The sequence below is a fragment of the Haliotis rufescens genome, unplaced genomic scaffold, assembly GCF_023055435.1.
Source record: "Haliotis rufescens isolate VD_foot unplaced genomic scaffold, xgHalRufe1.0.p SCAF_1, whole genome shotgun sequence".
In the NCBI taxonomy this organism is placed as follows: Eukaryota; Metazoa; Mollusca; class Gastropoda; order Lepetellida; family Haliotidae; genus Haliotis; species Haliotis rufescens.
The window spans coordinates 45,451,367-45,467,885 of record NW_025963779.1 but is presented as its reverse complement, the minus strand read 5'-3'; the positions used below and the strand labels follow the sequence as shown (position 1 = coordinate 45,467,885).

Below are 16,519 nucleotides of genomic sequence, written 5' to 3'. Positions count from 1 at the left end.
ATGTGTTCATCAAAGCCAAGAGGAAAGATGCCGCCAAGAAGAAGGTGGACAACATCATGTTACAGTCCGACAAGTTGACCCCTCTACCTAAACAAACGACCGATCGCCCGCAGCCGTCCATTACACTGGAGCTGCCCACATTGCTGATCGCCAAACTGGAGCAGCTTTTTGCTCAGCATAAGGCTGAGATGTTTACTATTTAAATCTCATCTTTTGGCTCTATTGCAGGAGGTAGAATGGCTGAAAAGACTTGGTTCTGAATCCCTTTCCAAGAGGCCATAAGAGGGACTGTCCTTGGCAGACAACCGGTAACCTTCTACCTCTAGCAATCCAGCACTGGAAAGATCTCCTCACCTACTCCTCCATTCTTATTGCCACGGACAGCAACACAGTTGTAGCCTACATACATAAGCAGGGCGGGACCAAGTCCACCTCTCTGATGATGGAGACCTCACGTTCATTCAACTTGGCCGACTCATTACCTTGTCAGATGGAAGAGAGACGTATACCAGGGAAATTGAACCCAATTCTGTCACTTCTCTGAGAGGCATTTAAAAGTTAGAGTACTAAGTAAGGATAAGATATATGGAAGAACAACTTTATTACAATTTAGGAGTGACGTTTATGTGTAGGTTCTAAGACTGTTATCAAGCAAGCGATGTACAGAGTATGTCAGAGTTTTCTTGGTGATGTTCTGTATTGTTTGTTGTACTAGGTGTTCGGGGTAGTGGTTATATTGGGTGAACACTTGTTTGAGGTGGCTAAGTTCAGTGGTAAGATGTTGCTTCGTAGAACAAATGTTGTGAGCTCGCCTTGTTGGGGTTGAGATGATTCCTTTCTTGACTTGAGGTGGATGGTTGGAGGCATAGTGAAGATATTGATCTGTGTGGGTTGGTTTCCGGTTTTCTAGTGGTCTAGAGTTTATTGTTGTGGTCTACATCAAGGAACGGTAGTTGACGATTGGCTTCTTCTTCCATGGTGAACGGCATTCATGGGTTTTGGGAGTTCAGGTGATCCAGGTTTAGGTGTTGGGATGTTTTGTTTGTTTGTTTATTGTTTAACACAGCACACAGCAAAAATAATCTGTATATAATCGAGTGATTGACATCATGAGCATCGATCCACGAAATTGGAATACGATGACATGCATCAACCAAGTCAGTGTACCTGACCACCTGATCCCGTTAGTCGCTTCTTACGACAATCATAGTCACCTTTTACATCAAGTATAGGTTGCTGAAGATGTATTCTACTCTGGATTTTCATGGGTCTTGGGATGTAGGATGACAAAGATGTCATCTACCGGTACTTTGTGGAACCAGCAGAGGGGAGTTATTGGGGATGTTTCAAGGGCTTTCCCTTCGAGGTGGGTCATAAATATCTTGGTGATAAAGGGTGATAGTCGGGATCCCATGGGGACCCCAGGCCATGGGTTTGCTTATAGATGTTATCTCTCCAGGTGAAGTCTGTTGAGTGAATACAGGAGTGTGTGAGCCGGATGATGCTGTCAGTTGTTATTTTATTTCGTAAACTGAAAACTGAAATAAGGTCTAAATACGATGTTTCTCTAACTTCAGGAAGTATAAGCCTTTTAACGTAATCTCGCGAGAGAAAACGAGATCTCGTCCTCATTTCTCTGGCTTCGAAAAGCAACACACGTGTTTAACTTACGTTCTATACTTTGTGTTTTTATTAATACTTACTGTTAGTGTTTTTTAGAGGGTAGTACTTTTTTTCGGACCTAGGAAGCAGTCCGGCAACTAAGGGAACTCCGCGTCCCTTTGTCTTTCCTTTTACTGGACTTTTTGCGACTAAGATGTCGAAGCCCTCGTGGGGTTTGTCCCCCAGCCAAAATGGCGACCGGGACCTCGGGGATAGCCAAGAGGCACCTCACCCCAGAACTCAAATTGACAGCCAAGAGGCTCTTACTAACCATGAGTTAGTCAGCATTGCCGCTGAAAGCTGACTTAGAACGTAGCCGCAAACGCAAGGGGAAAGACTGGAAAGACTATAAAATTCCACGTCAGTACAGGCGAGACGAGAGGTCTCCTAGCTCGAGCGACGACGACTCGTCCTCGCAGTCGGAATCGAGTACCTCGACGGACTCTAGCTCTGAAGATTCGTCGGATACATCCGATTCAGTTTATAATGTGAAAACAAAAAAATCAAAAAAGAAAAAACATCGATCTCGCGATGTCTCGCGAGATACGAGAACCAACATGGCGGACGGCTTCGTGCGTTTCAAGCCAACGACTGAGAAAGCCAGCCCAACGATAGCAGGCGATATGCTCACTTATGCAATTAACCTTTTCTCAAGGTACGAAAAGGACGATGTCTTAGAGACATCTATTCTCTCAGATAACCCCGTGCCAGATGGGTTTCAGGTTCATAGCCTCGATGACGAATGGCAAGATATGCTGGAAGAAGGTCGTTGCGCCCCGGTGAAAGCAACGGAAGCCGCTCTGAAACGGATCCAGTCCCGGATTATTAATGTCATGGGACCCTTGACTAAGATTTGGTCCATTATGGAACAAGTAAGGAAGCATGGGGGCGACAAGCTGGACGTACACAAGTTCCTCGGTTTGGTAGAGAAGTCAGTGTGTCTCCTAGGCCAAGCCAATGTAGTGACAGTCTTTCACAGACGATTGAACATTATGGCAAAGGTGATGAAGAACCAAAAGAAAGCTCAAAAGTTTCTGGCAAAAAATGCTAAACATTTATCATCAAAGAGACTGTTTGGCAAATCCTTCTACAAACGACTGACCAAGGTGTCGCACGATCGTAAGCAACGCAGATTCCTGGAGATGCAATTCTCAACCAGGAAGACGAAACACCCTCGTCAAGAGAGAGAGAATCCCTTTCAGAACAGGCCTCCATTCAGCCACAGGGGTGGGGGCCGCTTCCAAAGTCAAGCCCCACCTAGAGGGACAAGAGGCAGAGGCCGCTACAATACCCAAAGGGGACGGGGATATGGCAGCACTAACACAGCCAGTACAAGCCAAACAAAAAGGTACGTACAATTGACCTCATTTGACCCCAATGTGTGCCCAAATCCCACACTCAACTGCAATACACCCTTGTTTAGAACTGCTAGAATTAGCAGACATTCAAATCGAGAAAATTGGGGGGCGCATCAAACATTTCATAAGCAACTGGGAAAAAATCACAAAAGACCCAAACATTCTTCACACCGTGTTAGGATACGAAATAGAATTCCTCCAAACACCATCCCAGACAGCCCATGTCAAGCAGCTAAACATGCCAAACGCACAGCAACAGGTAATGAGTGGCGAAATAGAAAGCATGTTACAATAGGGGGCCATTTTGGAAGTCCTACCAAACAAAGCTCTGTTCCTCAGCACAGTGTTTACGACAGAAAAAATGTCAGGAGGGCACAGACCGGTGTTCAATGCACAACAACTAAACCAATTCGTGACATACCAGCACTTCAAGATGGAAGGTATCGTCACTGTGACAGAAATGATCATGCAAAACGACTTCATGATAAAACTAGACCTGAAAGATGCATACTTCTGCGTATCGATCAGCAACAGACACAAGGCTTATCTGAGTTTCGAGTGGAACAAGAAAACTTACCAGTTTCAGTGTCTCCCGTTCGGCCTAGTGTCAGCGCCCAGGTCTTCACAAAAATTATGAAACCAATAATATCGTTATTGAGGCGCCTGGGCATGAGGATCTCCATTTATTTAGACGACTTGATAATAGCCAACCAGAATCAACAAAGCTTAATCATAGACAAGAACTCTGCAATAGAACTGCTGCAGAAGTTGGGGTTCGTGATAAACTGGAAGAAATCCAGGACGGAGCCAACTCAACTTATAGAATTTCTAGGTTTCGAACTAGACTCACAAAAAATGACATTAGCTCTACCAGCAGAAAAAACCGAGAAAATCATCCACAACTGCAGAGAGCTCATATGCCAAACCCAAACATCAGCCAGGAGTCTTTCAAAACTAATAGGGATGTTGACAGCCTCGATTATGGCAATCTTACCAGCCCCACTGGATTACAGGAGACTCCAGATGCTGAAAACCAAAGCTCTGCTCCAACAGGGTCATTACGACACACTGACGGAAATCACGGAGACATGCAAAGTGGAATTGAAATGGTGGATAGATCATCTGAACGAATGGAACGGGAAGTCTTTCATCAACCCGAGTCCGAACCTCACGATCACAACCGACTCGTCACTAATAGGCTGGGGAGCAGTTTGTCAAAAGCAGAGCACAGGAGGGGAATGGAGCCTGCAGGAACAGAAAAACCATATTAACTTTCTGGAACTCAAAGCAGGACTTCTAGCCCTTCAGACATTTACCAAGGACAAGACACAAATTCATGCCCATATTCGAATGGACAACAAAACAGCTGTAGCATATATCAACAAGAAAGGCGGGACGAAATCAGTACCACTAGTCAATCTAGCTCAACAGATATGGGAGTTCTGCCTGAAGAGACAGATTTACCTGACAGCAGAGTACCTCCCAGGGAAAGACAATACCCAGGCGGATGGGGAATCCAGGAACTGCAAAGACACCAGCAGTTGGATGCTGAAAAAGTCCATATTCCACCAGATAAATCAACTGTGGGGTCCATTCCATGTCGACCTGTTTGCAGAGAGGCTAAATCACCAGGTGGACAATTATGTCAGTTGGAGGCCGGATCCTCACGCATGTCAGATCGACGCATTCTCAATCCCATGGACAGGGAAACTAGCATACGCGTTCCCCCCTTTTTGTATGATAGGGAGGTGCCTAGCCAAAATACGGAAAGAAGGATCAACCTTGGTGTTAATAACTCCCACCTGGCAGAGTCAACCTTGGTTTCCAGTCCTAATGAACATGTTGGTGGAAGAACTGGTGATGCTACCACCACATCACGACCTGCTCACATCCACAACAGGAGAACCACACCCCCTCGTCCAACGACAAGCGTTGACCTTGGCGGCATGGAAAATATCAGGGAACGATACCGATCAGAAGGAGTTTCAGAATCGGCTGCCACGCTACTCAGTAAAGCAAAACGTATTGGAACTAGGAAAGCTTACAACAGCTCCTGGAAGAAGTGGAGTAGTTGGTGTACTGAGAGGGAAGTTAATCCTGTTCAAGCCACTCTGGCAGATATGATTAATTTCCTCAGTGACATGTATGATGAAGGCTACACATATAACACCATCAAAGGATACAAGTCAGCCATCTCCAAAATTCACCCAAGATTCAACGGTGTATCTGCTGGCCAGTGTGAAGCAATCAAGGAGACAATGACGGCTATCTTTAATGAAAGACCGCCTCTCCCAAAATACACAGACACTTGGGATGTAAAGACTGTGCTGGATTACATTGCCAAGTTGGGGCCTAATGAACAACTACCAGACCGCACACTAACCCACAAGTTAGCCATGCTGTTAGCTTTGACTAATGCTAGTCATGCCTCCGAGCTGCACAATATCAATCCAGAGTTCATCCAAGATAGGGGCGATACTGTAGACATAACACTAGTTCGATTGACCAAAACCAGAAAGGTTGGATCAAAACCAGACAAACTCACGTTACACTCGTTTGAGCAAGACACACTTAGCCCTATCCTCACTCTCAGGACATATTTGCAATGCACAAACCAATGGCGCACCAATAAACTAAGACAACGTCAGCTTTTCTTAGGGTGCACTGCCCCACACAACCCAGTTGTGACTTGCACAATATCAAGCTGGCTAAAGAAAATTATGTCGGCAGCAGGCATCGACTTAGATAAATTTCAGGTGCACTCCACTAGAGCAGCGGCAACGTCAAAAGCCAAAGCTCAAGGTATGTCAGTGGATGACATCATTAAATGCGCGAATTGGTCCAAAACAACAACCTTTAAAAGATTCTATGACAAACGCATAGATGGAAGCGAAAGGAATTCATTTACTACAAAAGTTCTCACAAGGTAACTTTAAACCATCGTATTTAGGCCTTATTTCAGTTTACGAAATAAAATTGATAATTTCATAAGCATGCATAGCATGCGAAATGAAATTTTAATTTTGTGAGTAAACTGAAATAAGGTCTAAATCCAACCCACACCTCCCGAAAGAACAGTAAATGAGTTTACACTATGATAACTTTTGTCTCATTTATTTGTAAACATTACATGAAGACCACAGGTCATACATGTCTGAAACATGTACAATCAACTCTTTTCATTGACTAGATATACTTGTTTCTTCCAGTTGAGACTGCCTCCAGAACCAAACAGCCTCAGGAACAGATGAGCGACAGATTCATGAGGATTCATGCAGATCTTGACAACAACGAAGCGCACACACTGGAAGAAAATAAACAGACAAGTAACCGTTACTACCTTACTACAGAACCCTCTACATCGGACTCTGACCTTAGTGCTGGAGTTATGCACTCATCAGCAGTTGACAATCCGTCCTTTACATTGACCTTTACAGACTTTACCGTGATTAGTGATGTGACTTGTTATTATGTAACCTTGTTCACCATGTTCACAGCAACTTAGCTGTTAGTCCCTCTGTTGGGATATAGATTTGAAGATGATTCAATATACCTGGAGTATGTTGAATCTCAGAGATGCTTGTGGAGTAAACTTGTTGAATCTATATAAAACTTGTTATCTTTTCTCAGCCCTCGTTATGAGGACGAGATCTCGTTTTCTCTCGCGAGATTACGTTAAAAGGCTTATACTTCCGGAAGTTAGAGAAACATCGTATTTAGACTTTATTTCAGTTTACTCACAAAATTAAAATTTCATTTCGCATGCTTATAAAATTATCAAGTCTGGTGTCTTGGGCTTGGACCACCTGAACTGCCAGTCAGTTTTTCATTGTTTTTCTCCATTGCTGCATTCATATGACTTGCCATGGAAGGTCTTTGATGCATTGTGGTAACAGCATGGTGATGAGCTGCGCTATCGCGATGCTCTTTCCATGCAGACTTCTTCATATCAATGCAACCTTTTGTAAATCTGTTTTGTTTACAAGCTGCCTCACATATCTTGCAGTACATCATAATTCTACCACATTCCTCTTCATAACATAACCAATTGAATTCCTGCAACATTTCAAAATTAAATTTCTGAATTTTAGTTTGGTTGGCCTTTGACAACTGACAGTTGACGTATCTGGCCCCGTCTCAGACATTTAATCAAGTTTCTATTTTTGAGCAAAATTTTGAATTCAATGACTAGTGCCCGTATTTTTGTCACCCTCTTTGTCAGTCTCTGAGTCAATTTTCTTAATCTTAAAAGGCAATTTAGACCCTCCATCCCCAAGCGTACTGTTATTGCCCCTGAAGAATGATGACAGTGTTATCTGCTTGCCAGTCATTATTACAGCAGAACACACAAGATCCTCACAGCAACAGCCAATCAATCAATCAATCACATTGGAGATTTAACGTGCGCTTTCCGACTCAAGCGTATTTCGCACACGGGGTTGCACTTATACTAGTGGGGAAAAAAAGTGTAATGAATAAATAAAGAAGTGCAACCCAAAAAAATATAAACTTTACAGTGCTACTCTAATAAAGCTAAGGGGGGGTGGGGGTTTGGCTGGGTGGGACTGGTTGGTAAAAGAATAATCAATAATATGGAAAATTTGGGCTTGGGTTGGAGGGGAGGGGGTCAAGCGTGGGAAGGCACTGCGTGGCTGGCGAGCGTGTGGCTAGAAGTCTAGCGGCGGTGTCCTTGCAGGAGTCTCTTGGTCAGCTTCTCTTTCTTAGGGTCGGGATTCTGGTTGAGACTCTTGGCAAGGAGGGCGGCGGTGTTGGCGATGAAGTGTTCGGAGGATGGAGCGCTGTTACTTTTGAAAAAGTGGTACAAGTCTGTGAAACTTGTTATATCGTACACAATCTCCTGGCCCCCGTTTGTGTGCACCATGGCGAACGGAACTCCTTTCTTGGCGTAGAGCTGCTCCCTGGTGGTGGAGACGAGCTCAGCACGGAGATCCGGGTGAGTCTTGTAGTGGTTGATCAGGATATCTGATTTTTCGTCCCTGAAGCTTTTGACCTTAGGGGGGGCCTCGACCGGGGTGGTCTGGGTCTGAGCTTTGCTGAGGGATGTGGGTTGTGGTGCTGTGGTCTGGACGCTGGAGTCGTTTAGGGCGGGCTCCGTGGTCTGAGACTCTGTTGACGCGGTGGTGGTGGTTGGTCGGGGGGAAGGTTCAGGTGAGGGGATGTCTCTCCTCTTCCTCTTCTTCCTCCCGTGGCCGGTGCCCTCGGGCGAGCAGAAGGGTTCCTCCCCTCTGGATTGGAGGGGAGCGAGTTCCAACGAAGCTGCCGGGGGAGGCGGGGTGGTAGGGAGGGAAGCCTCTATCTCGATGTCGAGGACTGGAGGAGGGGTCTTCTTTTCCCGTGGGGGCCTGTTCTTCTGTGCCGGGCGGGGTGCAGGAGGAGCTGGGGCCGGGGTGCGTACCACTTGAGGCTTGGTCTTGGCCTTGACCAGAGGCCTCTTCCTTTGACCTAGGTCGAAGGAGATTGAGATTGTAGAGGTGTTCGACTTGTAAGAAGTCTTGAGGGAGTAGTCCCGAACCCAGAAGGCCAGCAAGGGCTCCAGGATGGAGACAAGCTCCCTTGGTAGTGACAAGGCGATGTCTCTCATTGTGGCTAATGAGCTGGAGAGCAGGGAAGGACACATGCGCACTGGGCGATGTCCAAGCCGAGATCGCGGGGAGCAACAGCCCATACCTCAGAGCTCTTTATACTATGTTATGTAACGAAGGTATCAGAGCTTGCAGTACACATGGTTCACCCTCCTACCCAGAGTTCCATGCGGCCAGCATAGTACCTCTAGGATGATTCGTCACATCTACATGCAAGATATTGCATATGTGTTTCATCTGGTTCATTCTTGACAAGCCTATCCATTTAGATAAACATATGTTGTAGATTGTTTAAGTAAGCTTCATTGAGAAAATATCTCGAAACGTGACAAACTATTACTATCGGCATATTTATCCTTTGTTTACATTGGATGTACTACTCCATGTGCTGTTCTTGAATTGCTTTAGAGAGCTAGCCGTTTCGGTTACATTGATGGGTAAAAATATATTATCATGCACCTTTAGCATTTGTAGTAGCATATCTAGATTTATATAATTATGAAAAAGAATATGTAAAGCACACCAAAGGCTTGCATTAGGATAGTCTGTCCTGTTTTCAGAATAGGCATGTTTTTTTACAAACACTTGAAAAGTTAAGTCATGTGATTGTGAAATGCAAAATAGCCTGTAGCCAGTTAAGTCCTGTGGCAATGGTGTAATGCTAAGTCATCACTGCATATAAATGTGCATGTGGTTCTGAATTATACAGAAAATATCGATTAAATCCGTCACTTGATTACTATAGCTGTATTGTGTTTAGATAACATAGATGCAATCTGAATGAATCGAAACGAGTTGAGTCCAGTTAATTTTAAGAAAACGGGAATTTCCTTTCTGTTTTGGAGAGATACTCAGACTTATTTTAGAGATGAGTAAACAAAGTTTGAACACCGCGTTGCAGACAGAGACTCGTTGAAGTTAAATTTTTTCAAACATTATTTCTACCAGTCAAAGGGACGGTCACACTAAAAATTTACCAAAATCTGGCATATACCGGATAACGGAAACACTGATATACCAGAAATGATGTCAGAAATCGGTCGTTAAGACCTTAAAACTGACTTAAGAATTTTACCAAATTATGATATCCAGATAGACGGATACTCATGATGTATTTATCATCCAAAACTGGCTCCCACAGGAGATATCGCTTGGGTGAGATCAATCGACATCTACACTGTAGATATCGCTTTTTCTGAATAACTGATTGGCCAATATGCATGATATAGGTCACATGACCATTATGACCATTGGGACTACTTTTACCTAATAAACATCAACAAACATGGCCGACATAAACATCAAAAAGTTTTATTCAGGTGACAAAGTGTCAATTGATGGGTCTGGGCAAGCAACAATTGTTAAGAATGTTGGTGAAGGAAACTATCTGTGTAGACTGGAAGAAATAGACTACGAAATGGAGCTAATGGAGACCAGAATCAAGCTCATCGGCACATCAAAGAGATCAGGTGGGTGGCTGTCAGCGTTAACGTCATCAAGGTCAAGTTAAAGTTGCACAACTCTAGGGTCGAGTGAGTCCCGTACACTCCCTGAAGCCAATCCCAATCCACGCTTTATCGAAGTCGATGATAGTGATATAGACTAAATGATCGATATGCAGGAAAATCAAAACACTGTTAGAAAGACCCTTCATGACATGAAATTGTTGACAATAGGAAATTCGTCGCCAGATGCCATAATTAACACTCTTTGGTTTAATAACACCACACATTTTGGTCTCTGTGGGTCCGACGAACACAAAAAAATGTCGTGGGGGGATGATGAGCTTTGCGTTGACACAAATGGTCTGGAGTATCTCGATTTCACAGAAAGGGTATCCAAGACAAGACAAGGTTCCGATCCCAAGGGCACTAGGGATGTTACTCCTAAAATGTTTGCCACTCCAAAAAATAATGCTTCTTGTCCCATTGAAATGAATAAGCTCTACCGTAGTTTCAGATCTGGCGATTATTCCACTCCAGATAGTTCTTTCTACATTGCAAGCTCCACTGTCAAAAATCAAGGTTCATTACCAGGTCCATGGTTTAGAAGGCAAACTGTTGGTATCCACAAAATTGAATCCATAATGAAACGCATGGTAACTTCTGCGGGAATGTCAAGTGACAAGAAACTGACAAACCACAGTGCACGTAAATATTTGGTGCAAAAGTTGAACGATGCAAACGTCCCACCGTCTCATATTATGCAGAAATCAGGCCACAAAAACGTACACAGCATCAATAATTATTCCCATATTAACTCTGAACAACACAGGGAAATATCCTCCATTCTTTCGAGATCAAAGACCAGAGCACTTGTACAGCGTTCTTCTGAGGTGAACAGGGAGGTAAACAATGCCAGCTGTTCGCGGTATAGCGAGGTGTGTCCGGTTGCTACCAATGCCACCTGCTTCGAACTCAACATGTTCTTCGTCGGTTTCATGCACTTCTTCAATGAAACGCGACCAGATATCCTCAGTTTTTGGATTGAGTAACATTTCAGGTGGCACTTTTACGATAAATGTCCATGCTTCCAAAAAATGCCGAATTGCCGTAATAGACAGTGATTCAGAATCTGATTAGCACTCCTCTCGCCTCTGCCACAAATTTGCAAATGTCGACGTGACATCTAGCACATGATGATTCTATTTACTTACTGCTGTTAATATTTTCTTTCATTGAAATGGTTTTGGGTGATAAAGGCGCATAAAAATGCAATGATGCATTAATTTTGCTTATGAACTGTGACTTTAGTGCCGATAACGGCAATTTCATTGTGCACTATTTTTTATCAATGACGGTATACACAAAAAATCTGTCTTTTTTTTTTATTCACATGACGTTGCTAAATGTATTCATAGGCCAATAATGTTCAGTTCGCCCCTCGAAAGTTCTTTTTTCCCGTATTTGGATTTAAGAATGATGTTGGATGATAAATAAAATCTCACCCTCGTGTCTTTTGATATGAAATATATCAACACGAGTTGATATATTTGATATCAAAAGACACGAGGGTGAGATTCTCTATATATCAGCAACATAACAGTAGTTCTAGAGAAAGAATCACATATTGTCTGATGATTTTGTCATAGCGACTGAATTACGACACCCATTGTCTGAAGAACATTTAATTGCAAAGGCTCATTACCCTGGAGCCATGACATCTATATGCCTTGAAACACTTAATTGCTGTTATTTATAAAATGCAAAGCCTATTTGTTACTCCCCATTTTTGTGTACATCGACCGTCTGCCATCCTGAACGAGATGTGCAAGTATGTCACTGATAATTAACTGTTTACATGTATATTGATTACTTACTAAATGTCAGGTGACCTTGGCTATATAAGCCTTGGTCCAGAGAGATTGATCCGTGTGCGAAATACGCATCAGTCGGAAAGCGCACGTTAAATCTCCAAAGTAAGTAAGTAAGTAAAGAGATTGAGAAAAAGAAAGGTCTTGCCCTTAGCCTAGCTAGGGTTAGGCTGGGTGCTCCAGGGCACCTAGACAACAACCACTAGCACTATGTGCTGACCTGGCACATATTGTCTTGTGTATGTATATATCTACATGTATAAAGTAAAACTGTATATACCGCAAGCCATCGTCTCCAAGTTGTCACTTCCTACTGAGAACCATACGTCGGCCTCTTGCATATACGAGTATGCAAATTATTCATTAATCAACGTCAGACCAACGCGTTGTTAATTTCACTTGATGATATTCAAGTCCTCTGAAAATGGTTATACATTACTTCTCTCAGGGATTTGGATCAGTCATAAGATGGAAGCACAAGGATTGGATTATTGGATACTGCTGTCAACTATACTGGGAGTGTACTAGAGGCAGAACCTGCCTTCCTTCTGGTATATTCTGGCAATAATGTAATAGAGGGAGAACATTCGTAAGAATTATCAAACCATAGTTATCATTGTTAATAACTCTAAGAATACTAGATCAGATGTACTCCCTCCCACCTTCCCAATCATCTGTCTCTAGTTGATTGATGTTTGGAAAGTGCAATGGTTGGTTGGTTGGTTGGTTGGTTGGTTTGTTGTTTAACGCCATACTCAGCAATATTCCAGCTATATGACGGTGGTCTGTAAATAATCGAGTCTGGACCAGACAATCCAGTGATTGATATCATGAGCATCGATCCACGCAATTGGGAATGATGACATGTATCAACCAAGTCAGCGAGCCTGACTACCCGATCCCGTTAGTTGCCTTTTACGGCAAGCATGGGTTGCTGAAGACCTATTCTACCCCGGAATCTTCACGGGAAAGTGCAATGGGCTGATTGAGTGCATTTGTGGGAACAACTGATTGTTGAATAGTTGACAGTAAAGAGGAATTGTGTGGAACATATGAAAGTTTAGTTTAGCGTGATTGCAGCCAAAATACAGGAATTTGGCAATGATGTAAAAAAAGGAAGTATTCTTAGAATTACTGACAATGATAACTGTTGTTTGATTTTATATGGTAAATCATCATGTCTTGTGATAATTTATCTCAAATTTTACATTTAAATTGACCAAGTTAGTTATCACCTATTTGTTTACCTGAATTCTCTGAAGGAATACAATGTAGTCTTTTGCTATGCCTAATGTTGACTGATAGCTTCATCCTTTCAAACTGTGAATGCATTATTCAACAACATAAAGACATGTCAGTTTGGCTGCAGTTCTATATTGTATATCCTTTGTTATGATATACGGCTTCTCATTCTTCGTTCCTCTGATAGGTGTTGCTTTTCACAGTGCAGTAAGAAGAGTGCTGAACGCATAAGTCAAACCTGTTGAAATTATAGTCAGTAACTTGAATCTGCGAGGAAATAGCTGATCCATACTTCAATACTGTCAAAGTTGGAGTGTTGTTCCCCTTTGAAATAAATTATCAATAATTTTGATAACTTACCTTTTAAGGTTTTAATATATATATTTTCTATGTCCAGTTTTTACTGATTCTATGTTATTTGTCAGAAATATGGGGATTTCATCCCTCGCCTGGTATTTTGAATATACCCGGTACATGAGACTGTAAGATATTATTGCATTTAAGGAAAGCTGTTTCTAATATTGTAGTTAGAGATGAATTGGGTAGATGTTCACTGAAATTAATAAAAATATCAGAATTATAAAATACTGGATGAGGTTATGAATTCACAATACCGCTTTTAGAAAGTGGTCAAATGTAACAAATATTATATTTGGGATTACACATTTTTAGTAAAGTACACTTTCTGCAAATTCTAGTATTTTGTGGGGTTAAGTTCCATCTGGGATTTAAACCTACACTCTTATAGCTTTCGGCAATGGGAGGCAATTAACACTTATCTGAGGGGTATACAAAGTATGTGATCTGGACTACCAGCTGCCAGGTGTTTAGATCACCTCACTTTGAGAGAGTAGGTTCGCATCCCAGATGGGACTCAACCCCCAAAAAGTACTAAAATTTGTGTAACTCAAAATATAAAACGATAGTTACAGTATTATTTTAAGACATCTATTTACATCAATACATTCTTGCAGAAAAAGTGAATGGGTTGTAGGGCACACAAAGTAGAAAAAGTTACTGTTTGGATATGGTTTTGGTTACATTGGGAATAATCATCAAGTTGGTTATGTCCAAAATTCATGCAGAGGTGTATGGATGTTGATGATTAGATCTATTTGATGGTATTTGTAAGTATCTGTGTTTAGGCTTCTCTTGATGTATCAAGGTTAATACTATGTTTGAAGACCATTTATCAGTTGTGATGTTTATGTTTATAGAATTGCTTTATTAAAGTTTCCCTCCTCAGGTCATGACCTAAGGATACCAACAGGAAGGGACTTTTCTAGATATGAAATATATTGTCCATTCTGTACAGTGCTTTCTGTTTTGTCAAAGCCATCTTCCTTTTTTTTTTATATATATTTTTATTTCAATTCAGTAGACATATATATAACATTGGTACATGAGGTATATAAGTGTAGCAATTCATAGTCTTAAAACATGATCAGATATGGGTAAGCAATATATTGATTGACTGAGAAATTATAATAAGTAGGCTGATAATTCCTTCCATTTTCTGTCAAATCTATTAATACTACTATTTTTCATTGCGATACATTTCTCCATTTCACATACATCTTTCAACATTTTTATGAAAAAAGGTAAAGTATAATGGAGTTTTCTTGATGCTTGATTGGTGAATGTATTTTTTTGCAAGAAGAATTATGTGGTTAAAAAGGTAGTTGTTTTTGTTGTAGCAAATTAACTTATCCAGAATGGTAATATGAATATCATATGCAAGTTTCGAGCTTAGGTACATTTCAATTTCTAACCAAAACTCCTTTACAAAAACGCATTCTACATACACATGGTATATGTTTTCAGATTCAGAGACACAAAATGATCTTCCTTGCTTGACTGAGATCTGTAGACGAGTAGTTTTGTCCCCAAATACATCACTCTTACATTACAAGGTGTTTTGAGAAATAGGAACATACTCAGATAAGAAGACTTATTTCTCTACTTGTGTGTCTTGTAGGATGTGCCACCTCCCCGATCCAACTGGCGTGCTCAGCATGACGATTTCCTGAAGACAGTGAAAGCTGCTAGAGGAGTGACTATTGCTATGAAAGAGGGAAGGCCATTGCCACCACCTCCCCCACCATCTATCAACCCTGGTTAGTTTGTTTACTCTATGTAAGCATGTGGGTTTAAGGGCATGCATGTTCTCTGTCTTCCTGAATGATAATTATTATTCAGCAATCCCTTGTAGTTTAGCTCACCTGAACGATAGTCAAGCGAGCTTATGTCATATTGCGTTGTCTGTCAGCTACTATAGCAGATTAAGCCTTGGCAATAGAAGGTTGTGGAACTCATATATATCCAACAGTCAGAGGACCATCTACCTTATGTTTTAACGAGGTATTCTGGAAGTTAAGCTTTAGAAGTAGTGTTCAATCGCTATTGCGCTCTTCAACATAGCACCAACTCGGTTATAGTGCGGTAAAGCATGGCTCGAAAAAAACCCAGTTAACTGATGACCCTTGAACTCACAGAATTAGCTCCTTCACGGACGTATGTATGCATATTTGTAATTGTTGTGACTGAGTTTGTTCACTTGGCGCATTCATCTATACCATATTTTCTAGAGTATTTTGAGCGACGCAAACACTTTTAGGAGAGTGGACATGGTATGTCGAGCGTCGTAGGATGGTACGTCTATGGTCAGAAAATCGTCAAGGAGATGTAGGATGAACTGAACATTGTGATTGTTGTGTAAGATCCACGTATGGCAGTTGATATTGTATCAAAATTTACTGTGCTGGAGTGGCACCCAAATGCAAGTCGCTTGTAGAAATAAAACTGTCCTTGCCATTTGCAACCAAACAGTGGCCAAAAATAAGGGTGTATAGGAATCTGCTTGAAAACGTCAGTAATGTCTACTTTGCACATGAGGGCACCTGTTCCCGATTCCTTAATGTTTTTGATAGCTTGATCAACCGAAACATAGGAGAGAGAACAATCATCCTTGTTGATGAGACTGTTGATGCTTGGAACTATGTCGTTGTCGTGAGGTGCAGACAGGTCAAGGATTGATCTCTTTTTGAGGCTGTATTTTCCTGTAGCCAACCCTTATGGGCTGAATCTGTACACTGGGTATGGAGATTTTGGCAAAGGTCCAATAACATAGCCTTTCTGCACTTCTTCACGGATTAGGTTAGCAACAATGTCGGGTTCAGTCTTAGCACTGGCATTGTTGGTACATTCAAATGGTTGAGATGGGACTGATGAAAGTTTGGGGTCAAATCCTTGACGAAGGCCCATATTGACAAACTCTGTGAACACTGAATCTGGATGCCTTGCTAGCTCATGAGCCATAACATTAAAAACGATGGGGGTGA

The 16,519-nt window shown here is 41.9% G+C and overlaps 1 protein-coding gene across 1 annotated transcript in view; it reads left to right on the top strand.

Annotated features, from left to right (window-relative positions):
• LOC124136481 (zinc finger C2HC domain-containing protein 1B-like) overlaps window positions 1-16,519 on the top strand; it is a 215,535-nt gene that overhangs the window by 68,836 nt on the left and 130,180 nt on the right. The window contains exon 4 of the mRNA XM_046502404.2: window positions 15,157-15,295. Coding sequence (XP_046358360.1) covers window positions 15,157-15,295 — 139 coding nt within the window. The remainder of the gene's footprint in view (window positions 1-15,156; window positions 15,296-16,519) is intronic.